At 47.1% G+C, this 24,675-nt stretch overlaps 1 protein-coding gene across 9 annotated transcripts in view; it reads left to right on the top strand.

Annotated features, from left to right (window-relative positions):
* The window catches only part of TTPAL (alpha tocopherol transfer protein like), a 34,795-nt gene that overhangs the window by 5,364 nt on the left and 4,756 nt on the right, over positions 1–24,675 (top strand). Inside the window, exons 1-5 of one of the 9 annotated variants that reach the window (XM_032592561.1) lie at positions 14,822–14,937; positions 15,439–15,497; positions 18,155–18,620; positions 20,937–21,130; positions 22,646–22,756. In XM_032592561.1, coding sequence (XP_032448452.1) covers positions 18,170–18,620; positions 20,937–21,130; positions 22,646–22,756 — 756 coding nt within the window. In that variant the 5' untranslated portion in view covers positions 14,822–14,937; positions 15,439–15,497; positions 18,155–18,169. Of the gene's footprint in view, positions 1–6,725; positions 6,747–14,821; positions 15,498–18,154; positions 18,621–20,936; positions 21,131–22,645; positions 22,757–24,675 lie in introns of those variants that run through there. The other 8 variants (XM_032592560.1, XM_030309541.2, XM_030309540.2 and 5 more) reach the window with 8 other exon arrangements.

Below are 24,675 nucleotides of genomic sequence, written 5' to 3'. Positions count from 1 at the left end.
TAATCACAAAGACGGAGCTACCAACAGTGGCAACAGTCGTGAGAGTGCGGGCCGGAGACCCTTGCTGGTCTCCGCCCTGCCCCCCAAACCACCCAAACCCGCCCCTTCTCACGACCCCACTTGGCCACCCTGGCCTGGTCTTCACCATCCCCAACTCTGCAGTCGCCACCTCGCTGCTCTCCCTGCCCCACACGGACCCCTAAGTCCATTCCCCACAGTGTTTTTTTTATAAAGAACAAATCAGAAGACCTCACCTCTACCCTACCCCCAACTCGAGAATTATACCCACGCCGCACAGAGTGACACATCTCCTCCCCACCAGCCCTGTGTGGGCCCTGATCACCTCGGCTCTCCTCTCTGCCTCCCTCCAGGCATGCGGATCCTGCCTCAGGGCCTTTGCACTTGCCCTTCCCTCTGCCTGGATTCCTCTTCTCCCCCATCTTCAAACGGCTACTGTTTCTCATGATTCAAATGTTGCCACAAATGTCACCCACCCCCAAGCAACTGGCAACATAGGAGCCTCTTTGGCTGGGTGTTGTGTACTGCCTGAATTTTGTACCATGTGCCTGTTCAAATAAATTGTTAGTTCAAATCCAAGTGTCTCCTTGGAGAGGCTTTTCTGGAAAACAATCTTCCCCACTAGAATTTTCCCTTATGAAGTACTAATCGCCTTGGCTTTTTTGTTTTGTTTTGTTCTGTTTTTAATCTCTTTTTAGTTTATTGTCTATTTCCCCTTCATGAGAACATGGACTTTACCTTGTCTTACCTGCTATCCACTATAGTCCTGGCCCATAGTAGGTGCTCAATAAATATTTATTGAATAAGTGACCAAAAGAAGGGAGGCTGGGAGGGAAGGAAGGATGCCTGCGACGGTAATGGAGATTTAACCCAACAGAGCTGGGGGTGGGAGGCTTGGGCTTAGCTCCAAGCAAGGGGAACGGTTGGCAGTCGGAGGGCTTCGAGAAGGCTGGGCTGATGGGACTGGAGATGAGAAGGCCAGGGTGTAAGGCAGGCAAGATACCTATTTTACAGATCAGGAATCTGAGACTCAGCAAGGGTAAGAGACTTAACCAAGTCATCCAGTAGGCAAGGGTCTGGGTTTAGAATTCAGGTCCCAACTCAAGGTCAAATAAAACCTCACAGTGATTGAACATGTGTATGTACTAACGTATGAGATGGGTACTATTATCATTTCCTCATTTGACTAATGAAGAAACTGAAGCACAGAGAGATTGAGCAACTTGCCCTAGGCCATCCAGCTTGGCAGTAGCCAAGCCTAAGGCCTTTCCCTGGCTCCCAGTGGTTCCCAGTTTCCACCTCCCAATTCTCCCATAGCCTCTGGCCTCACACAAAGTTCCAGTCTGGACACGGAGGGGCTGTGAGTTTAAACACTGACCCTCTCTGGAGCTTGGGGCAACGCCAGAAACCTTCCAGGACATGGGTTCCCCTAATTCCAAACCAAAAGACAGTACAACTAGCCCTACCTTCAGGGCTGCTGGGAGAAAAAAAGTGATAACAAATAATTGTAGGACTAGTAAGTGATAAAAATAATTGTAGGGCTCCTGGCAAACAGCCTGAGCTATAGAGATACTGACTAACGATAGCGGGAATTTATGGCCCTGTGGGCCCAGTCTTTTAGAGGCTGGGGTGATAGGAGCCAGGGTCATGAGTGGGGTCATAGGCAGAAAACTCCCAGCAGCCCCTTCCTATCCTAGCAGCCCGGGCAGGGAAGCAGAGGAAGCAGAGATGAGCGCTCCAGAGCACAACCTCTGCAGCCAACACGTCGCAAGCTAGCTGTCAACTCTCCTCTGCCTCAGTTTCTCTAACCTGCAAAAGTGTCCAGCGGCGGCACCTGGCACCCAGGGCTGTGAGGAGCACTAACTGAGGAAACTACTAGAAGGGCACTGATACAGCGCAATTGCTAAGTGATCCTTCTCAGAAAATGCTCCGCATACGCGCACTACACCTGCTTGCGGTTTTAGAGCCTGATTTTTAAATAGACCCAACAAGATATTGTAGGCAGCTTTCCACGTCTGCAAGCTCGTTTCTGAAGGTAAGGTTTTAAGGGCTGAGCAGCTCACTCACTCCAGAGCCCCCTCCTCGCTGCGGATCCACACTGCGCCCTCTAGAGGCTGTTTATTTTCTGCCTGCGTCTGCCCTAAGAGCTTTCTGCAGATCCCTAAGGCAATCCTAAAGCATTGAAACCAGGCCTCACGGACAGCAAGGCACTCAACCCGGGTCGCAACGCTGGGATTGGCCTCTAACATTTAGACTCCAGAGGCAGAACTCAAGACTGAGAAGCACTGAGAAATTCAAAAGGGTTTGGAGTCAGGGGGACATGACTTTGAATTCCCGTTCTGCCAGTACTGTCACCTTGGGCCAGCGCCTTAATCTCCAAAACATCAGTTTTCTCATCTGTAAAACGGGACTGCTGATAGCCATCACACAGCGTTGCCACAGAGACTGCTCCAATCTGGCAAATAGCTGCTGTTTCTGGAACGGTAATGCGTGTGGGGCTCCGTGTTAGGTGCTTCTCAGACAATATTTCATTTAACTAATAAGCACAGGCAAAGCATCTTGCAGGCAAACAGCAATGTTAGCTCTCCTCGAATGAGCATTTCATAAGGGCAGGGGCTATGGCTGTTTTGCTCCCTGTGTGACTTCAAGGTCTAAAACAGTGCCAGGTGCACAGTAGATACTCAACAAAAATTGTTGAATGAATAAAGGACTCGAATGTAGCCGATATCAGTGACGAAAGGGCTCTGTTACTTACTGGGTAGGTGTAAAGACTCAAGCCTCTACACCTCTGAACTTCAGTTTTCTCCTGGGTCTAATGGGTACAATGACACTGGCAGCTTTATTGAGCACCAACTGTGTGCTGGGCCCTGTTCTAAGTGGCTCATATCTCCAAGTGGTAATACCCCCGTTAAACCTTACAACACTCTTTGAGGTACTGTGATTAGCCCATATTAAAGTTAAACTAGCAGAGGCTCAGGGAGATTGTCACTTGGCTAAGGTCTCATGAATAGAAGAGGTAGAGCTGGAATTCAAATCCCCGAGGCCTCTGATGCACCTGCAGAGTGCACCTGCTGAACACTTCTATAGTGCCTTTCTTTATTATTATTATTATTTTATTAAAAATCTTTAAGTTTATTTATTTATTTTGAGAAAGAGAGAGAGCAAGCAGGGGATGGGCAGAGAGAGAGGGAGAGAGAGAATCCCAAGCAGGCTCCACGCTGTCAGCACGGAGCCCGATGCAGGGCTCAAATTCATGAACATGAGATCATGACGAGAGCCAAAACAAAGAGTTGGATGCTTAAACGACTGAGTCACCCAGGTGCCCCTATAGTGCCTTTCTAAGAGTGACCCTTCCTCCCCCAGCAGCAGTAGAAAGAGTAAATACACGGAGGTATATTCGCAGAGGGGAAATACTACACAGTAATGAAAAAGAGTAAATTACCAGTGACTACAACAACGTGAGGGAATCATACAAGTACGTCGAAAGGAGCCAGCTGCGAAAGATACTAGAGTTGCCAGATAAAATACAAGATATTCAGGTGAATTTTCATTCCAGGTAAACAATTAATTTTTTTTAGCATAAATATTTCCCAGGGGAAATTCCAACTTAATTGGCATTCTGGATTTTTATGTGCTAAACGTGGCAACTCTAATATTATATATGTGTGATTCCACTTATACGAAGTTCAAAAGCAAGCAAAAGGAATAAATGGTGATAGAAGTTAGGATAGCAGTTGCCAGGGGCGGAGTAAGTAGAAAGGCTGTAAGAAAAGTTATGTATCAAGGCGCCTGGGTGGCTCAGTTGGTTGAGTGTCCTGCTCTTGATTTCGGCTCAGGTCGTGATCCCACAATTTCTCTCTCTGCCCCTCTCCTGCTCATGCTCTCTTTCAAAATAAATAAATAAACTTAAAACAAAAAAGCTTTTAAAAAAAAGCACTGTATATCTTGATCTGGATGGGAGGTTACCTGTGTATACACACTTGTAACAATTCACCAAGCTGTATACTTAATATTTGTACATTTTACAAGTTTTGTGACTTAAAAAAAAAAGGTTTAAAAATTTTAAAGAGCAGTACACCCTATTTAAACAATCTTTAGTAAGAGTATCTGATGGGGTGCTCAAAAGGATAAAATGGGATAATATCTTAGCACGTTTTAGGAGCTCATATTAAGAACTCAATGAATGGAAGCCACTGTTAAAAGTGACAACATTCATGTTATTATCACCCCCTTTTGTGATTTTCTCTATTGCCGATTGATTGGAGTGCCCTCAAGTGTCTACATTTTGTCATAGCACCTCAGTTACTGCGAAGAATACCCTTTACCCAAGTTTGGAGTCTCAATTCTGAAGGGCAGTGCTTTGCTTTTGCTCCAGAAAGCAGAAGAAAGTACCCAAATTCACATCAGACCAAGGCTTCCAAGTCCAACTCTAGCCCTGCCCATGGTAGTCCCCTGAAGTTTGTGAGAAGACAGGCAGAAGGGGACGCACAGGGCCCTATATTTCACTGTCGGAGCACAGTTGCAAACATCTTGTTCCCAGGAACTCACATGATCATATTTGAAAGCAGCATTGGACGGGCTACACAAGCTTTCATGTCAACAATCACGGCCGCTTCCACGTGGGTGCTTTCAGTGGGTGCTTCCTATGTGCCAGATACCATGCAAGGAAGGAGATATATGTCCATTTCCCCCCTTTTAATCCTTAAAATGGCCTGTGAGGCACAGATTGTTTGTAGCCTTTTTTCCTCTTAAGAGTATGCCTTGGGCATCTTTCCATGTCAATAAATATAGCTGTGGCGGTAAGTACTTGATTCAAAGGCTGAGAAACTTAGTCAGCAGCCACTGCCCAGGTAAAGATCAATAATAGTTAACATTTATTGAGTGCTTTATTACACACCAGGCCCTACGCTAATTGTTTAACACGAACTATCTTTCATTTGATCCTAGAGGCAATCTGGAGGTAGCTTCTAGTATTATTCAAATGAGGAATCTGAAGCTCAAAGAAGTAAAGGAACCATCCAAGGTCAGACAGCTGGTGTAAACGGCAGAGCTGGGATTCAAACCCAGGTGGGTCTGGTTCTGGTGCTGGGCTCTCCACCAGCATATGGGAAGGACAATACGGGGGAGAACACAAGGGAAGGTCCCAGAGTGGAGAAAGGAGCCACTGACAAATCCTGAAGGCAGAAAGGCAGTGTAGACTGAGGCCAGGGGAGAGGCAATTTCTGAAAAGCCCTAGATCACCATGGAAAGGATGGAAGGCTTCCTGGAGGTGATATCATTTCGACTGACTCTATGTCTCCAGCCAAGAAAGGAGGGCTTTTAATAACTCCCAGCTCTTCGGTGGTTTCACATCAGACACACATGGCTTCACATACTAATTGTGCCCCTCTCTAGTTGAAACACACACACACACACACACACACACACACACACACACACACACACAATATTGAGGTATCATTGATGTACAATAAACAACTCCTATTTAAACTGCATGATTTGGGCCACCTAGGAGGCTTAGTCGGTTAAGCATCTGACTTTTGATTTTGGCTCAGGTCATGATCCCACGATTCGTGGGTTCGAGCCCCACGATGGGCTCCGTGCTGACAGTGCAGAGCCTGCTTGGGATTCTCTCTGGGTTCTTTCTCTCCCTTTCTCTCTCCCTCTCTTTCTGCCCTCCCTCCCCCTCAAAATAAACATTGAAAAATTGCATGATTTGATAGATTTTGCCATACGTACATACCCATGAACCTACCACCACAATCAAGATGATGAGTATCTCCATCACCCCGAAAGTTTTCCGGGGCACCTGTGTAAGCCATCTCCTCCTAACCACACACCCCACTCCCATCCCCATGCCACCATGGTAACCATGGAGTACTTTCTTTTCACTCTAGATCACTTTAAATTTTCTGGAATTTTATAGAAATGGAATCATACAACGTGTACTCTTTTCATCTGGCTTCCTTCATTGGGCATCATTATTTTGAGATTCACCCAGGTTGTTACACACATCCATAGTTTGTTCCTCTTCATTGCTCTTTTTACTTATTATATGCATATCAGTTCGTTTACCACATTTCCCTGGGGAAGAACACTGTTTTCCCCAGTTTTGGGCCATTACAGATAAAGCTGCTAAGAACATTCAGGTGCACGTCTCTGAGTGACAGATGCTCTTGTTACCGGAGGGCAAGTGCCAGGGAGTGTCATTGCTGAGTCATGTAAGTGTATGTTTAACTTCTTCAGAAGCCGCTGCAAACCATTCTCCAAAGTAGCTGTGCTGTCCTGTGTCCCCACCAGCAGCGTAAAGAGTCCCAGTTGCCAGGGGGAGTCTTCTCCATCTTAGCCATTCTAGCCAGATGCCCTAGTGTTTCTCAACCTGCAGACCCCACTGGTGGCCCCTCAGCCTTTCTGGAGCCCAGTTTCTTCATCTGTAAAATGGAGGGAATCGTAACAGCGTTGAAAGGCAGTCAAGCTGGCACATAGGCAACACAGCACAGGGACTAGCAGATCGTCCGTGTTTCCTAAAAGCTGGCCATTTTATTAGTTGGCCCCCGGCCATCCCATGGTCTGGGCCTTACCCCAGGACACACCTTCAAACTGGGTGGTAAAAGCTGCCTCCTTTGTGTGGAGTCCATGCTCCCAGCCCGGAGAAAAACCAGAGCAGCAGGGAAGGTTCCAGGCACTATGCTGGTGCTGTGCATGGCTGAGCCTTATAAAGCCTCAAGGTGAGTGGTTGTTTTTTTCTTTTTCTAACTTTACATATGACAAAACTGAGGTGTGGTAACCAGTCGCTGGCCAAGGTCACACAGCACTTAAGTGACTGTGCTGGGATTTGAACCTCGGTCAGTCTGCTTTGGGGGCTAGAAGAATTGCTAATGGCATACCTGACCAGCAAAATGGCCCAGTCACAAAAGTACCTCCTGAGGCTCAGGGCCGCCTTTAGCCAGGTTCTCTGGAAACAGAGTCTGAGGCAGGGACTGAGTGTGTGTGATTTATTTTTTTTTAATTTTTTTAATGTTTATTTATTTTTGAGAGAGAGAGACAGAGCATGAGCAGGGGAGGGGCAGAGAGAGAAGGAGACACAGAATCTGAAGCAGGCTCTAGGCTCTGAGCTGTTGGCACAGCTCACAAGCAGCAAGATCATGACCTGAGCTAAGTCGGACACTTAACCGACTGAGCCACTCAGACACCCCAAGTACATGTGATTTATTAATGGGGGAAACTGTAAGAGAAGGAGGAACGCAGGATAGGAAGGAACCGAGCAAAGTTGTGCTCTCACATAAAGTCCTGTGAGGGGGCTGGCCTGTTGTACGTCTGGACGTCTGTCCGTTGGCTGTGAACCACTCTGTGGGTGAGGAGGGTAACCTGTTGGGTGAGGTGACTTCTGAGGTCATAGTGCTCAGGAGGAGACACAGTAAGGCATTAGACACCAACAACTGAAGCATCTAGGAGGATGGGTGTGCTGGCCCCATAAAGGAAGGGCTCCAGAGGTTCCCAGAGGTACCCACACACTTCTAATGAGCCAAACTCCAGAGCGTTCGGGAACATTCACTTCCAGGCTTGTTTTGGAGAATTGTCCACCTTGCTGTAAGCAGCATGTTGAACAAACCCGACCTGTGACATAATCAAAACACACCTTTATTTTTGTCTCCCAATGTCCCTTTTAAGATTAATTCAGTGAAGTGACATTTTCTTTGCCACTAGGTGACAATTCATCCCCCGTTACTTTTCTGCTCATTCTCAAGACACAGACAATTCTATAATCACTTTAGGTCACAAACACAGCAGTGATTTAGAAATTAGAATATCCAGTAAAGCCACGAATCAAAACTCCCAGCTTGATTTGGGGTTAAAGCTTCTCCCCTCAGCCAGCTTGACCCTTCTTCGGTCTGGCAGCCTACCCACAGTGGGGGGAAGGCGGGGAAGGTGGCTCCTCTCTTTCTCATCCCCTTCCCCACAGGTGGGGCTGAGGGGGCTGGGGAGAGAAGGTGAGGGGAGAGGATGGGTCTCACTTGACCTGCCACCATCTTGGCTGGCTTTGAGCTCTCTGGTTCTAAGAGACATTTTAAGCTGCCCCTTTTCTGTCATGGGATGCTGTTGTGGGCTCATGGGGATGGTCCAATGCTACAGCCCCTTCTCACCCTTGACCTTGATGGATGCACCTCTCTTCCTAGGGGTCCCTAGAAACTCCTTTCTCAGCCCTAGGAACCTGACATCCAACCCTAGCTTTTCGGTGCTACTACTTCTATGTGCTTCCACAAGGCCCTAGGAGACAGGACCCAAGCTGACCCTGTGCTCATGCTGGTCCATGAGGAATACTTGGAGAACCTGGGAGCGTGGGCTGACCTCAGCACCTCCACACTCTCCAGCTCCTTCACCAGTGCAGCTGGGCAGCCCATTTCTCCCAACCTCTAGATGTCCCTGCCCACATCAGACCCCTGGGTCCCCACACAGGGGCCACATATTAAGCTCTTCAAATTGTACCCCCCTCAAGAGCCTCCATCACTCAATTCCACTCTTCTAAGAAGATGGCCACCAAAGGGTCGTTGTCCTCTCTCCCTGCCACAGGAGAACCATGGGTGGATGTCGGGGCAATAATACATATCAGGGTTTTAAGTGGTCATAGCCAAACTTAGCAGTTGTGGGCTTTGGACTGTGCTCTTGAAAAGTTATCGATGGCTGTCACAACAGAGCATTTGAGCTACAGTATACAAGTTACATCCACCTCCCTGGGTCTCTGTTTTCTCCTATCTTCATGAAGGTGACAATACCTACCCACAGTGTTGTTATGGGGACCGAGTGACATAGTTAATTTATAGTGTTGCCAGTATTAGGGGCACCTGGGTGGCTCAATCTGTTAAGTTTCTGACTTCGGCTCAGGCCATGATCTCATGGTTCGTGGGTTCGAGCCCTGCATCGGGCTCTGTGCTGATGGCTCCGAGTCTGGAGCCTGTGGATTCTCTCTCCCTTTCTCTGCCCCTCCCCTGCTCATGCTCTCTCTCTCTCTCTCTCTCTCTCAAAAATAAAAACATAAAAAAAACTTATAGTGTTGACAGAACTGACTCTCTAGGATCTCACAGTCAGAGACCTCCAACTCCGTTTCTGAGTGACTGCTGACAAGTGATTTTCCTCTCTTGGCCTCAGTTTTCCCACCTGTCCAATGGTACTCATAAGAGCCCCTATGTGATAGCATCTCCACAAGGTTGGTGCAGTGAATATATATAAAGTGCATAGCACAGTGCCTGGCATTTGGTAAGGACTCAGTACTGCTGGACGTTAATAATACAGTGGAGGGTGGACCGGGTGGACTCTTAAGCTGGTACTTGTGGGGCAGGGGATATGGAGTCTCCACTCTTGCTGGTCCCCTACCATTCCAGGCCCTGTTTTGGAAATGCTTCAGCCCAGCTGGGATCTGGGGCCCCTGGGAACAGATAGGACTGCCCGTACCTCCAAGCAGTCATGCTGACTCAGATTTAAAAATCAATGTGTGACCAGAAAAACACAGCTGGGCTCTCACCTCTTGTGGGAAATCTGCACAGCCAGCTGCACGCATGTCTTTATCTCAAGCTCAGAGAGGTGGCCAGCCCTATTCTGGGCCCTGATTCCAAGATTTGTGAGCAAAAAGCCTTGCACACAGAGTAACAGAAGTCTCTGTCTCCTTGAGGCATGCCAGGCCTATGGGTCACAAGCTTCGCATGACCTCGTGGTTGGGGTCAGGCATGTCTGGTGCTTGCCAAGCCCTTGACTTCTCCCAGCCCTGGTCTGGACACTTCTCAAGCCAAGTCAGGCTCTGGACGGCTGGTTGGGCAACCCATGACCTCAGACTGGGTCAGATCCATCAGATGAGCATCTGTTGAAGAGTATGGAACATTTTGTTCTTTAGAATCCCAAGGGCCAAAGAGTATGAACCCTCCCCATCCACAATTTATGCCCCCCCTCCCCCCCACCCCGGCCAACTACCATTTACTCTGGGCAAGTTCCTTTGCCTGAGTCCAATTTTCCCACCTGTCAAATGCAAACCAACAAGTACCTTTGCCTGCCAGGGTTGTTGTGAGATTCAGGTAATGAGTGTCAGGGGGTGGCACACACTGGCAGGCACTTGATGGGGGAAGTTATTCGGGCAAACAGGGACGCTGGACCAGTACGTTATATATGCGGGGTTGGCGGCGGTGGGGGGGGGGGGGGAGCATGGACTATGGAGGCAGAGTTCCTGGGTTCAAAACGAGGCTGCTGCACCACCTTCTGCATGACCACAGGTGACTTCTCTGAGTCTCCATTTCTTCTCTGTAAAATGGGAATAAAAATAATAGGGTTATGAGGATGCAGTTAGATGAGATGTACTGGGAACAGTGCCTGGAATGTAATAATCACTTAATAAGCATTAACTACTTTTGATGAGTCAGACATGTTGGTAATGGTGCTGAAATCACACCAGTAAGGCTGTTTGACAGGATTAACAGGGAAGAGAACTCATATTCATTGAGTACCTACTATGTACCAGGCCATATCCATATATTCAAACATGTGTATACGGACACACACACACACACACACACACACACACACACACAGAGTGAGGTAGGTAGTTCTGTTTTCATCTTTTAAAAACTTTATGTTATGAAACAAATCACAGATGCGGAAAATCATACAAATTAAATTTGTAGCTTAGTGATTATTTCAGGGGCAAACGCCCTCATAACCAACACCCAGGTCAAGAAATAAAACTTTGCCAGTGACCCCAGGAGCCCCTCCATGTACCCCATCTCAATCATAGCCCTCCCCCCACAAAAGTAATTAGTAGCCTGACTTTAGGGTAATTATTTCCTTGCTTAATCATTTGAGTGTGCATCCCTAAGATACTGTAGTTCAGTTTCGCCCATTAGAAGAAACTAAGCATGAGTTTTAAGCCATAGATTCCCCTTATATCTCTTTCTTTTCCTTGAAATTTATCTGTTATGCTGCCTGACCCATAGAGTTCCTCAAAGTCTGGATTTTGTCTCTCATATCCTCACAGTATACAGTTCAACATGGCCCTTTGACCTCTGCATTACTTGTATATTAGCAGCTGAGTCAGACCCAGTTTCCATCCCTCTGGTGTGATTATAGGTAGTCCTTCTTTTATCAAGAAGCACATACGTGGCTGGAATTTGCTCTTTTTTGATATTACCGGCTACTGGGTACAACAGCTACATACATTAATTCATGGCAGCTGGCAAAATAGCAACATTGTATTATTTTGCCTTCCTGCATCAATTGTAGTAGTTTTATAAGAAAATGGTTTTCTTAATCTATTATTTGGTCACTCAGTGGTACAGTTCCAAATTGGAAAGGTGGGACAAATACTTGACTCTTTTCTTTTATTTACATAGTTTCCAAGAATATAATTTGTTTCTATGCCATCCTCAGAAGACGATCAGTTAGTGTGTTGGCTGAATGTCATATGAACTTATTGGAACGTGTTTGATGCATTTCAATCAATTGCAATTATTAGCTTTGTTGCAGCTGAAATTGTACTATTGGTTTCTAAGTCCATTTGGTAGCCTCGATGGCTTATGGCTTACAATCAATACTAAAACTGGTTCTAGGAGATTGTCTGAGCTCAGAATCACATGCTCTGAAAACAGTGACAGCTCAGGCATTTCTGGCCGCCTTTAGCACATACCCAATGCCCAGATTTCTTTCTCCGGAGACTGGATGAAGCTTGGAGGGCAGGATGTTTGCAGCCCTCCAAACCAAAATGCAGAGCAAGCTGCCCTCCCTCTGGTGATCTTTCTGCTCTCGAGTGGGGTGGTCATCACAAATTAACAGACATGTCATGATCCAATGTACCAGAACTCTGCACATGCCATTCTACTGAATCCTTCTAAGGACCCTCTGGACAATGGGAACCACCTGCCCCCCATTTTACCCATGAGCAAATGGATCTTTTGGAGGGTTGTTCAGTGTGTGTTACTTCTGAGTGTCCAGTGCAGAAAAGTCAAAGACAGAAGTTCAAATCTCAGCTCAACCATGGATTCATCATATAAACATGGGCAATTTCTTCTTCTTCTCTGAGTCTGCTTCCCAGCCTGTGAGAACAAACAGGCAAAGTAACCTCTTAGGCAAAGTAAAGTTGGGGGCTGTGCTGTCATACAGACTTGGGCCCCAAACCAGCTCTTTCATTGACTATCTTGAGACCCTAGACAAGTGACTTTCCCTTTCTGTAGAGGGGAAATGGAAAGATGTTTCCTCATCTGGACAGAGGAAAATCCTAGCTTGCTGTTCACAGGGTTGTAGTAAGGCATAATTGAAATTGTACAAGCAAATGATTTAGTAGAGTGCCTGGTGTATATAATCCCTCAAAATATGAAAACTCTCTTTTTGTTAAGTATCTGAGACTCTTCTAATCCTGAGATAACTTGGTTCCATGATATGTAACACCAAGAGGAACCAAAAGTAATGGCCCTCAATTGAAGGATGGGGCAGGGACTTCCGGGGCATCTCTGAATCTTGTCCCACCCTTCCCCTGCCCTTGAGACCAGGTTCTAGAACAATATTCTTCTCCTCCTGCTGGCAGTATCTGGGATTGCAACCTGGATGGTACCACCAATGGGTCCGGGATCTGAGTGAAGGGGTTTATCCCAATGACTAGGACAGCATGGTTTGAGTGTATTTATTGGAGAGAGAGAGAGAGAGAGAGAGAGAGAGAGAGAGAGAGAGAGAGAAACAGACTGAGTGGGGGAGGGGCAAAGAGGGAGAGACACAATCTCAAGCAGGCTCCGTGCTGTCAGCACAGAGCTTGTTGTGGGGCTCGAACTCACGAACTGTGAGATCATGACCTGAGCCAAGATCAAGAGTCCAATGCTTAACCCACTGAGCCACCACCCCTAGGACAGCATGGTTTGGATAGGATCATCCCTCGCCCTTTGCCACCAGAGCTGTCATTTGTAAAAACACTGTATGCCTGGCAAGGGCCAAGGTGTTTCCTCTTATGATCTTATTTAATACACTTTTTGCTCATGAGGAACCATAGGCTTTGGAAATTTGAGTGACTTGGCTACAGTCACATAGATGGGAACAGGGTTGCCAGATGGTGATAGGCTGGATAATGGCACTCCAAAGATATTATTGTCCTATTCTCTGGAACCTGTTAATATCTTACCTATGTGACAAAAAGAACATTGAAGATGTGATTAAGTTAATGATCTTGAGATGGGAGATAATCCTAGATTATCTGGGTGGGCCCAATGTAATCACAGGAGTCTTTATAAGAGGGAGGCAGGACACATTGTATCTGTACTCAACAATAATGTATTGTACACTTTAAAAATTGTTAAAAGTATAGATCTCATGTTAAGTGTTCTTACCACAAGAAATATTTTTAAAAATTTCAAAGAGGGGTGCATGAGGATCAGAGTCAGTAGAGATGTGCCAACAAGAAGTAAGGAGTTGAAGTGATTTCAGGAATGAGCTATGAGCTATGGAATGCAAGTAGCCTCTAGAAGCTAAAGAGGCAAAGAAATGGATTCCCTGCTAAAGTCCCCAGAGAGAATGCATCCCTGTCACCACCTTGATTTTAGACTTCCGACCTGCAGAACTGTAATCGAATAAATTTGTGTCGTTTCAAGCCACTATATTTGTAGCAATTTGTTGTAACAGCAACAGGAAACCAATACATAGATGGATGGAGAAAAATAAACCAAACACAAAAAAATCAGGGTGTCCAGTTAAATTGGAAGTTCTGATAGGTAATAAATTTTTTCGTCTAAGTATATCCCAAATGTTGTACAAGACGTACTTACACTTAAAAAGAAATTGTTGCTTATTGGAAATTCAAATTTAACTGAAAGTTTTGTATTTCATCCAGAAGTGGTGGAGCCAGAGCAAGAGTCAAAACTTATGATTCCCAGGCTCCCCCACTTTCCCTAAGAATCTGGGATCTGGCAGAAACTGCCATGCTTTTGTGGCCCTCGTGGATCAGTTCCTATCTCCCTAGAGCTCCTCTTGCCCCTGGGTTGGAGGAAGGAAGAGATTGTATAAGATCATCTCTTGTATACACATTTGGGCTCTCAGTTCTCCCAGGCCACAGAATTTCTCTCTAGTAATGGTTTTGTGTCTTTTCCCACTTGAAAGAGTGACCCAGGATCTTTGTTTCAAAGCTGTAGTTGCATAAAATATATGTTGGTGGTGGTGGTTGTGGGGGGGGGGGGGGGGGGGGTGCTGGGGGTTTTAATGAACGGGGATGGGGCAGCAAAGCCTTTTTCAAGCTACCACTTTCTGAAGGGCTTTATGAGTCCCAAAGCAGGAAACAAACAATACTCAATAGGGATTTCAAAGCAAGAATCATGTTACAGATGAGGAAACTGAGGCCTGAGGTAACTCAACTTCAGACCGATGTCCTCTAGGCTGGCATCTCCCCCTTTGCAGCAGCCAGTCCTGAAGCAAGAATCCTGGCATGCTAGTCTAAGAGGTCTGGGTTGGAAGCCCTTTACTTCACCAATTGCCAATTCCCCCTCCATGAAATACGGAGGAGATTCCATAAATAGGATAGTAAGACAATGGGTGTAAAACACCAGCTACATGGAGGTATGTTCTCAGAAATGGCAGCTTCCTTCCTTCTTTCTTTGGGCCTCCCTGACCCCGTCTGTACACCCAAAGCGGCTCAGGCTCCCTGACCCTGCCAACTAGCCTCTCCGCAGGCCTGAGTCCTCCAGAGCACAGACTTGGCCGCTAGGTGGGGACAGAGGGCCGGCACTGCGGCGAGACGATGCCCATGCGCACTCACGGGCGGCGCCTCGCCTTCCCACGCCCCGTGTACGTCACTTCCGGCGCGAGGGGCCGGGCCGGCCGGGAAGGGAGTGCGGGTCGGTTCTGTGTGCGCTGCCGGACGAGGCTCCCGCCGCCGATTGACCCGCGCTCCGCCCCGTAGCCGGGCCGGTGAGTGCCCGCGAGACCGCCCGTGTGTTATGGGGGTCGGGGAGAGGGACCCCTGAGAGGGAGGGAAAACCGGAAGTGAAGGGACCCGAGGAGAGAGACCCCAGGAAATGGGACACCTGGGGAAGGGGTGACAGCCGGAAGTGGGGGGCCTCAGAAGGTTGTCGACGGGACGTGGGGTCTCTGGGGCTCCAGAAACGATGGCTTCCTGGCCTCCTCTTAGTGGGGTGGGGAGGAAGGCGATGGGTACCAGGTGAGGAAGGTTCCAGGCTTCACCGTAACAAATGGTGTTTGCACCCATCCATACGCCCATCCATCAGTTCATTCTGGAGACTGACTGAGTCCTGCTCTGAGCTTGACACTACCGAGGCCCTGGAGATTAAACAGGAAGCTCCAGGGGGAGGTAGAGCCCAGCGTGGGGCTAGACGCATCCCTGCTCTACCTCACTAGGTGTGTACCCTCCAGCACATCACTTGACCTCATATCGTCCGCTAATATTTACAGAGCACCGTCATGTGCCAGGCTAGGCCTATAGCCTATGGACACTACAGTCTGTCTTGCAGGTAAGCACTGGATTGAGATTACAGGCATCTGTTGGTGACTCCATGGAAACAGCCCAGGGTGGGTCCTGTGAACCAGGAATGTTGTTTCATTCCTCACTTAGCATTCCTCCGCCAAGCCGATTCCACTCATTCAGCAAATATTTATGGAGCGCAGATTATGTGTCTGACACTTTGTTAGGTGCTGGGTTTAGGGTGATGAACAAGACAGATAATGGATGCTGCCCACAAATTGCCCACGGTTACAACAGAGGGAGAATGCTATGCTAAGGAGCTGGTGGGGAGGCTCCTACCCTGGCCTGGAGTTGAAGAAGTCTTCCTGCTTCAAGCACCATCGTCTCTTCCCTGGGTTACTTCTGTAGCCTCTGAATGGTCTCTTTCTTTGCTTCTGTCCTTATCCCCTTACAATCCATTTGGGAGACAGCCGGGTGATCCTTTAAAATATAAATCAGATCACGTCACTCCACTCAGATAGCCTCCACCACACTCAATAACAGTCAAAGTTCTTACTGGCCCTCAAAGCCCTGTACCTATGGGGCCCTTAGTACCTCTATAAATTCATCTGCTAATATTCTCCACCTGGCTCGTTTGGCTCTAGCCAGACTGGCCTCCTGTCTGTCCTTCGCAAAAGCCAGGTGTGTTCCTGCCTGTGGCTTTGCCCTTATTCTCCAGATACCTACATGGCTTGTTCCCTCATCTGCTTCGTTTTGCTCAAATGTCATTTAGGTGAGGACTTCTCTGACCATCCTATTTAAAATTGCAGCCCCAATTCCCAGGTACCTCCAAGCCCCTTCCCTGCTTTACTTCTCATCATAACACTTTTGTCTGGTGGATTACACAGTTTATTTCACTTATAGCCTGCCTCTCCCGCTAGAATCTAAGTTCAACAAAGGCATTTTTTTTTTTTTTTTTTTTTTTTTTTTTTTTGTTCACTAGTGTATCTCCAGTGCCCGGAGGAGAGCCTGGTACATAGGAAGTACTCAATATTTGTTGAGTGAATGAAGTGGCATTTAAGTGGGACTTAAGGATGAATGAGTATTAGGTGAAGAACTGGAGGAAGAGCATGCTGATCACAGAAAACAGGATGTGAACAAGACAAGAAAACCCAGCTTTGGAAGGGAGTGAAAGCAACTGGGTGGGGCTGGAGGTTAGAATGCAAGGGACAGAGCGGGCAGACCTAACATTTAGGGGGAGTTACCTGGTCACCGCCCACATGAAGAGACCCCTGAGATGGTCCTTGCTTTCCTGGTTGAGCTTGGGAGTCAGGGATCGGTGGCAGTCTGTGGACAAGAGCTTGGGCTTTGGAACTGGGCAGCTGCTACCACCTTATTCCTGGAATATCTAAAAACAGCTGTTTTGTTTTTGTTTTTTATTCAATAAATGTATTAGTTCAGATCTTCCAAGAAGCAGACACCAGGATGAGGTGAGGCAGGCAAGAAATGAATTTGAGGCAGTGCCTGTGAAGCATAAAAGGGAGGGGAACTGGAGAAGTCAGGGAGAGCCTTCAGACAATGATCCGAATCTACCCCCTGAGAGGGAGGTTTGGGTAGGTCATGGACTGCAGTCCCACGGAAGTTTCAGCCAGGCTGATCAGGAGTCTTCAAGGCAAAGTTGCCTGTTAGAGGAAGCCCGCGTTTCACTCAGTCACTGGCTGGGGACAGTCTGTGGAAAGTGTGGCATCTACCTGGATGGTGCATCCAGAGGGCTGGCAGCTGGGGTCATTCATCAGTTATGCTCCATCCCAGCGGGAGAGTCCATCAGCATGGTTTCACGGCCATCAGGATAAGTCCTAAGTGTATATGGTAGAAAAGTCAAATGGTACAGTAATAAGTCTCTCTCCTCTTTAAATGTCCAGCTGTCCAGTACTGCTCCCTAGAGAGAACCATTGATAACAGTTTTCTTGTATTTCCTTCCAGAAATTTTAGGTGCATTCACAAGTATATATGAATACATTTTTAAAATATAAATGAGATTATACACATTATTCTTCATCTTGCTTTCTTTTCTGTAGTATGTCATTTATAAAGGCCTGCTTAATTCCTTTTTATGAGTGAATAGTATCCCATTCTTATAGTATTATTTAACCAGTCTCCAACTGGTATGCAGTTACAGTGTTTCCTATCTTTTCCCATTATAATTAGCACTTGAAGTGATCATCCTTGGGTGTCTGTTTTGCACACACATGCAAGTGTATGTCCTAGAAACGGGATGCTGGGCAACAGGTGTGTGGTTTTAAATTGTGGTCCGTATCGACAAGCTGCCCTCCGAAGAGGCTATGCCAGTTTATTCTCTGACCAACAGCAAGCATATCAGCAAAAATATCAAGTATTTTCACCAGTTTCAGACTTTTGATTCACATTTCCTTAATTACGAGTAGACTGAGCAACCGTCCCTACATCTGTCAGCAAGGCCACGGTGTTTGGTGAGGAGTGTCCATGCCCTGCTGTAGCTGCCCGGGGGCCTCCGTGGAAATGTGGGCTTCGTTCAGTCTGGGGTTGGACCTGGGCACGTGGTTCAGATCAGTTCGTTGCCCCAGTTGAGAACCACTGCTCTGACAAAAGTGTGCCTGTCCCCCCCCCCCCCCCCCCACACATCGTGCTGCCCTGAAACGAGCAGGGCCGGGCTCTGTTGACTTGGCTTTGGGGTTGGTGTCTTGGCAGGGATCCTGGTAGCTAATGTCCGAAGAAAGCGACTCTCCAAGGACCAGCCCCTCCGCGGCCTCACTCTCGGAGAATGAGCTGCCGCCGCCGCCACCTCCCGAGCCCCCGGGCTATGTGTGCTCACTGACAGAAGAACTAGTCACCAAAGCCAGAGAAGAGCTGCAGGAGAAGCCAGAATGGAGACTTCGAGACGTGCAGGCCCTCCGTGACATGGTGCGGAAGGAGTGTCCGAACCTGAGCACGTCCCTGGACGACGCCTTCCTGCTGCGCTTCCTCCGAGCCCGCAAGTTTGATTACGACCGGGCCCTGCAGCTCCTGGTCAACTACCACAGCTGCCGGCGAAGCTGGCCCGAAGTCTTCAATAACCTGAAGCCCTCGGCCGTAAAGGATGTCCTTGCTTCCGGCTTCCTCACCGTGCTGCCCCACACCGACCCCCGCGGCTGCCATATCCTCTGCATCCGCCCAGGTATTGCCCTAGACTCTTCTGGCGCGCGCATCCCGGCCGTTTGCGATGTGGTGTGTCTGGCGCCCTCTCTCCCTTATATTTTCCTGTTTGTTTTCTCCCTGTTACAGCCAAAACTCTTCTGATTACAAATGACAAAGAACTACTCACTGGCTTAGGAAAAAAAAAAAGGGGGGGGAGGAGTTAGTCTAGAAAGACATGAGCATCCCGAGGAACCAGCGAGCTGAAGGTGTAGCTCTCACTGGGCCCGGCACCCCAGAACCAGGATCCAGTTCATTCCCCCATCGTGAACTAAGCCAGCCATTCTCCCTGTCCTGCCTGTGTCTGTCAGTCTGTGCATCTCTCTGGGCCACACGTTCCTGCTGTCCTGTGCATATCTTCTTCCCCCTTCATTCTGTAGAGTGGCTTTTGCTTCCTCTGTGCACATGGTGAGATCTGGTATCGCTCCACGCACAGTCCCGGTTTCTAGCGATGACAGTCTGGTGGGCTGAGAAGACTGCCCCGGTCACAGGGTACAAAGCAGGGCTGCCAGGAGCCCCCCCCGCCCCATCCCTCCTTTGTGAGTAGGTGAGGTAGACATCAGTGGGGGTGGGCAGTCCAGTCTGTCCACCCTGTGCCTCCTCCCGCCCCCTCCTTTCCTCTACTTTGTTAAGCCATCCATGGACGTTAGATTCAGTTTTCCATCTTAGCACTTCGTGGTATTAATCAGGACATCTCGTAACACTCCTCTTAAAGGGACGCCTGAAGGGGAATAGAGACCTCCCTGTGCCTTCCTCTGCCTTGAAGTTCCATGTCACCAGGTGCTTTTGTCATTTACCAAACCCTCTTTGGAGATTAAACCATCCTCTTGAGCCCTTAGTGTGTCCCAGGCACAGTGTTAACTGATTTATCTGCTATTTTAGACACTTGCCAAAACTGGGATTGTTTACCTTATTTTTTATTTTATTTTAAAATAAGCAATGCAGTGGAGATTTTAGGGCACCGGGAGCCCTAGGAACCAGTCAGCTGTGGGTTTTTTTTGAATTTTTTTTTTTTCTGCTACTCCTCTGTACTCAACTCATAAGGATATTACAAAACAGATTAGCACACTGATTTCACCTCTTTGCTTGCGTGGTTTCAACCCTTTGCTTGCGAGGTGGATTTTCCCGATGTGTCTAGAGCAGAGCTAGACCCTTCCCACCAATGCAACTTTTTAGGAAGAGGCATACACAGGAGGTTTTGTTGTCAACTGGCTATTAGCTTTGCCTTTTTATAAGCCCTTTTTGGACATATGTGACTGAAAAGGATGACATCCAGTTATGTAGAAGCAGCTCTAATTGGCAGCAACATAACACAGCAAGCTGGCACAGTTTTTGGACAAAGACTTTTTCCGTAGGAATGTTGTGCATATTTCATATCCCCTTGGTGGTGACAGTCACGTGGAGTTTTATCTTCCTAAGAAAAGGACACACCGGTCTCGGTGGGATTTTCTTGAGAATAGTGGTTAATAGTCAAAAGTTGTCATTTTCATCGTCTTCCCAGAGAAAGGAAGGACTCCTTAAATATATAGGGAATATTAAAGAAGCATCCAGAAAGGGGACTTTGCTCAAACCACAGCACTGGAAAGCTGTCTCTATCTCTGCCTCCCTTGGTACAGGCTTCAGTATCAGGCCAGCTCTTGCCTCGTGGGGCCCCTGAGTCTCTGGCTCCTGGCCTCACCACTACCGGAGGGAAGAGAGATCTTTTCTTTCCAAAGGGCCGAGGTCCCAGAATTGAGTCCCTTTGGCTCTGTTTGATCTGGCTTGGATCACATGCTGTGGCTAGGAGGAGGTAAGACCCGCATTGACCAAGCCCACCTCTGCAGTCAGGAGTCAGGTCAGTTTTACCCAAACTGCCCGGCTAGCATGGAAAGAGGTAGCTCAGGGTGGTGGTATAAAAATCTGGGGACACATCTGTTGGCAGAGGCACAGATGTCCATTAAGGTTAGTGTTATTATCCCATTCTGCTGAGGAGATGTGGGCTCAGAATGAGGAAGTAACTCACCCAGGGTCACACAGCTAGTTAGTTGCAAACCCCTGGGTGTGTCTGACTTCAGAGCTGATGCTTTTAACCGCAGCACCCAATGGCATTTCCACTTCACAATGTGCTGCTGTATTTGGAATTAAGAACATCAGCTGTTGCTTAAGACGTCCCATTTACTAACCTAAACAGAGTCAGGCCAGTAGAATATCTTTCTTTCCATCTTTAAACAAGAGTTCTAGCAAGGAGATCAATCTTAGCCTGTGGGTTACCTGTTTGTATTCATCTCTGTAACATTCTGTCTGTTTCTTATGACCTCAGACAGATGGATACCGAGCAACTATCCAATTACCGAAAACATCCGAGCCATATACTTGACATTAGAAAAACTCATTCAGTCTGAAGAAACCCAGGTGAATGGAATTGTAATTCTTGCAGACTACAAAGGAGTGAGCTTATCAAAAGCATCTCACTTTGGCCCTTTTATAGCCAAAAAGGTGATTGGCATCCTTCAGGTATGGCCCTTGTCTGTTGTGTGCCTGCTCCATGATGGTTTTGGCTTTCCCCAGGGCCTGTCCGTTTACCACAGAGCCCACGTGCTACACAAACCCCACTTCTCCAATGACCTGAAAGATGCAAAAGCATTATGGGAAGAAATGCAGGTGCCCTACTTACCACACACTCTCGTCAGGTTCTCCAGTAGTTTCTGAGGTGCCTTCAGTCTGGGCAAGATCAGCTTTAGGGCAAGAGCCCAAACAACCAGAGAAATGCTTTCTGCACGTTTTTTGGGGGGTTCTTTGCTCCAGAAGACAGAGGAGCACTTTGAACAAATGAAACTGAGAATCTGTGTTTCCGTCTGACTGCCTGTCCTGCCCTCTGGGACCTAGGGCCGGGGAGCCTGTTGGACTGTTTTGGACAGATGCTTTCACATTTCACGTGTTCTGTATTTCAGGACACAAGTGCCAGGAACCGGAAAGTTCCTCCCATATGTGCACAGTGTTCAACGGTTTGCAATGTGCTTTCATAGTCATTATCTCATTCAGTCCTACAGGGAGTCCTCTGAGATAGACAAGGCAAGAATTTGTGTTCCTTTTTAGTATACGTGCTGCCTAAGCAAGCACGAATTACTTTTCCTTTTAGATGGATGGGGACCCCAAGCCCTCACAGGCGTAGCCTGGCCTGAGTCTCCCAGCTGTAACAGTTTTGGCTCCTCATTCCCCCCGACTAGCTTGTGGGTGCAGTCTCTCGTGAGCTGTGGGGCACCAGACATACAACAGTTTCCTCTCTGAACCCCACAATGTGTGTAAGCCCCTACTGTTAACCAGGCTGATTATTTCGACATCAGTGTTACATTCGGTCGTTATCAGAAATGTGAATTCTGGCAACGAGCTAATACTCTGGCTTTCCTGAGCTCCCACTCTTCTTTTGATCTACTGTGTAGATTCAAGTATCAGCATAATGAGTTTGGATCGTATTTTCTAGTCTTGGAAGGTAATCTGGGGGAAAAAAAGTCCCAGGGTTAAATAAGTTTGGGAGGTGCGGTGTAGCATGTCCCTTTCTTGTGAATGTGACTGTAAACATTTGCACGTGAACAGTGTCACATTTAAGGAAACTGTGTGACTCTGTGATCTGCTATTCTCAAACCTACCTACTGTGGAACCTTTTTTCCAATCACACCTAGTACTGTCCTGAGAAATACTCTTTGGGCGACACTGATCCTGAAGGTCTGATGTTTGCTACATTGATCCACAGGCTCTGGCCTTTTTATGCCCCCTCTCGCCCCCCCTCCACCCCTACAAGAGGAGCAGCCCTGCACTTAATTTGCCTAAGTCTAGGTCCCAAGAGAGACTCTTTCTCTGAGGCTTGTCTTCCTGGTTAGCCCCCACGTGGGCCATCTTTGATGAGGCCCTGAGAATCACACCAAACCAATTTGGGGGCCTAATGAAGAAGACTTAAATGAGAAAGGCAGGCTGTGGAAACAGTCTGCAGGCACCCGACCTGTTCTAACACCTCCTTCCCTTCCCTCACAGGATGGCTTCCCCATTCGGATAAAAGCAGTCCATGTAGTGAATGAACCTCGAATATTTAAAGGCATTTTTGCCATCATAAAACCATTTCTGAAGGAGAAAATAGCAAACAGAGTAAGTGATGATTCTGTTAACTTGATACTTTGATTTTTTTTTTGTTTTTGCTTCTTAATTGGTGACATTGATAAACTTCTTTTAGTTTATTATTTTTGCCCTGGAGTGATTAATTTGGAAAGTACAGAGTTACAGATAAACTAAATGAACAGTCCTTTCTGTGAGAAGAAGATAAAATTAATCAGAATATTTGGCAGTGGAGAGAGCAAAGTGGGATTGGTATCGTAAGAGCTTCTCTGCTCTGTAGTCATTTAGACTCTTTAATATCCTGGCCTGGGCACTGCGAACCAACATTGTATTTTGTGTGCAAGAGGGCATGGAAAAGCGTAGTATCAGGCAGATAGTTGAAAAGTTATGGCGATTTCTTACTACAGCTCCTTGGGCTTTAAAAACGCTATTTTTAAGGCCTCCCATTTACCTGATTTGTTGTTTTGCTATATCAAGTTTGTGGAATAATTCAAGGTTTGTGAGATTTGTGAGTTGTAGCTTACCTGTTATTTAACAAAGGATAGATGGTTCTGACCTAGAAGAGCCACGTCTTCTCCCTCAGCCTCTCTGAGGACTGCAATTAAATGTTGTTCGTATTTTTCTCCTTCTTCCCCAGGCCTACGAATATTATGGTCCCTCCAAAGATGGTCTTGAATTTTGTACTCTTTTTCTTTTTTTTATTTAAAAAAAATTCTTTTTTTTTTTACATTTACTCATTTTTGAGAGACAGAGACACAGCACAAGTGGGGGAGGGGCAGAGAGAGGAGGAGACACAGAATCCGAAGCAGGCTCCAGGCTCCGAGCTATCAGCACAGAGGCCGACACGGGGCTCGAAATCATGAGCTGTGAGATCATGACCTGAGCCGAAGTCGGACGCCTAACCAACTGAGCCACCCAGGCGCCCCATGTACTCTTTTTCAAAGAGGAAACACATAGAGATAGAATCTCAGGGTTGCAGGGGAAGGAATTTAAAATCCAGACAAGGGGGCACCTTGCTGGCTCAGTCAGTAGAACATGCAACTCTTGAATCTTGGGGTTAGGAGTTCTAGCCCCATGTCGAGTGTAGAGATTACTTAAAAATAAAATTTTAAATAATAGTAATAATAAAATCCAGATTCCGGGACCTTTTTCCTGAAGATTTTAACTCCAGTTTAGGGGTGAAGCCCAAGAGTCTGTGTTTTTAAACTCTACTTAAGGTAATTCTGATGCACAGTTTGGCTTGAGAATTGCTAATTTAGTAGCATCCCTGCCTAGTACCTGGAGATACTGTTTGGAACCTTTTTTTTTTTTTTATTCTATTTAAAAATTTTTTTTAAATGTGTATTCATTTTTGAGACACAGAGCACGAGCGGGAGAGGGGCAGAGAGGGAGGGAGACACAGAATCCAAAGTGGGCTCCAATCTGTCAGCACAGAGCCCGACACGGGGCTCGAACTCACGAACCGTGAAATCATGACCTGAGCCAAAGTCAGATGCTTAACCAACTGAGCCACCCAGGCACCCCAGGCTGCCAAAGCAGCCTTTGGAAGAGGCCTTTTATATCTATGAAATGACCGTATCTGTGGTCCATTATCCTGTTCATTTCATCCTTCATATGCTCATTCACTCATTCAAAAATATGTATCACTTAACTACTATGTACAAGTATGTTCTAGATGAGCAATATAGACCAAAATCTCTGCCCCCTGGGAAGCTTGCATTCTAGAGAGAGACACGGACAGCGGATGTGTATTACCTAGTATTAAAATGTGGTAAGTGCTATGGAGAAAAATTCAGCAGAGAAACGGGATAGTACAGAACGGGGGCAAGGGGTTGTAGCCTTCAACAGGGTGGTTAGAGGTGGCATCGCTGAGAAGCTGGCCTTGAGCAAAGACCTGAGAGAGTGAGCATAAAGATAAGAGAATCAGCAGTGGCACTGCCCTGAGGTGGGAG

This window comes from Lynx canadensis, chromosome A3 (genome assembly GCF_007474595.2).
Source record: "Lynx canadensis isolate LIC74 chromosome A3, mLynCan4.pri.v2, whole genome shotgun sequence".
NCBI lineage: Eukaryota > Metazoa > Chordata > Mammalia > Carnivora > Felidae > Lynx > Lynx canadensis.
The sequence above is the reverse complement of the archived record's forward strand: the minus strand, read 5'-3'. Positions and strand labels throughout refer to the sequence as shown.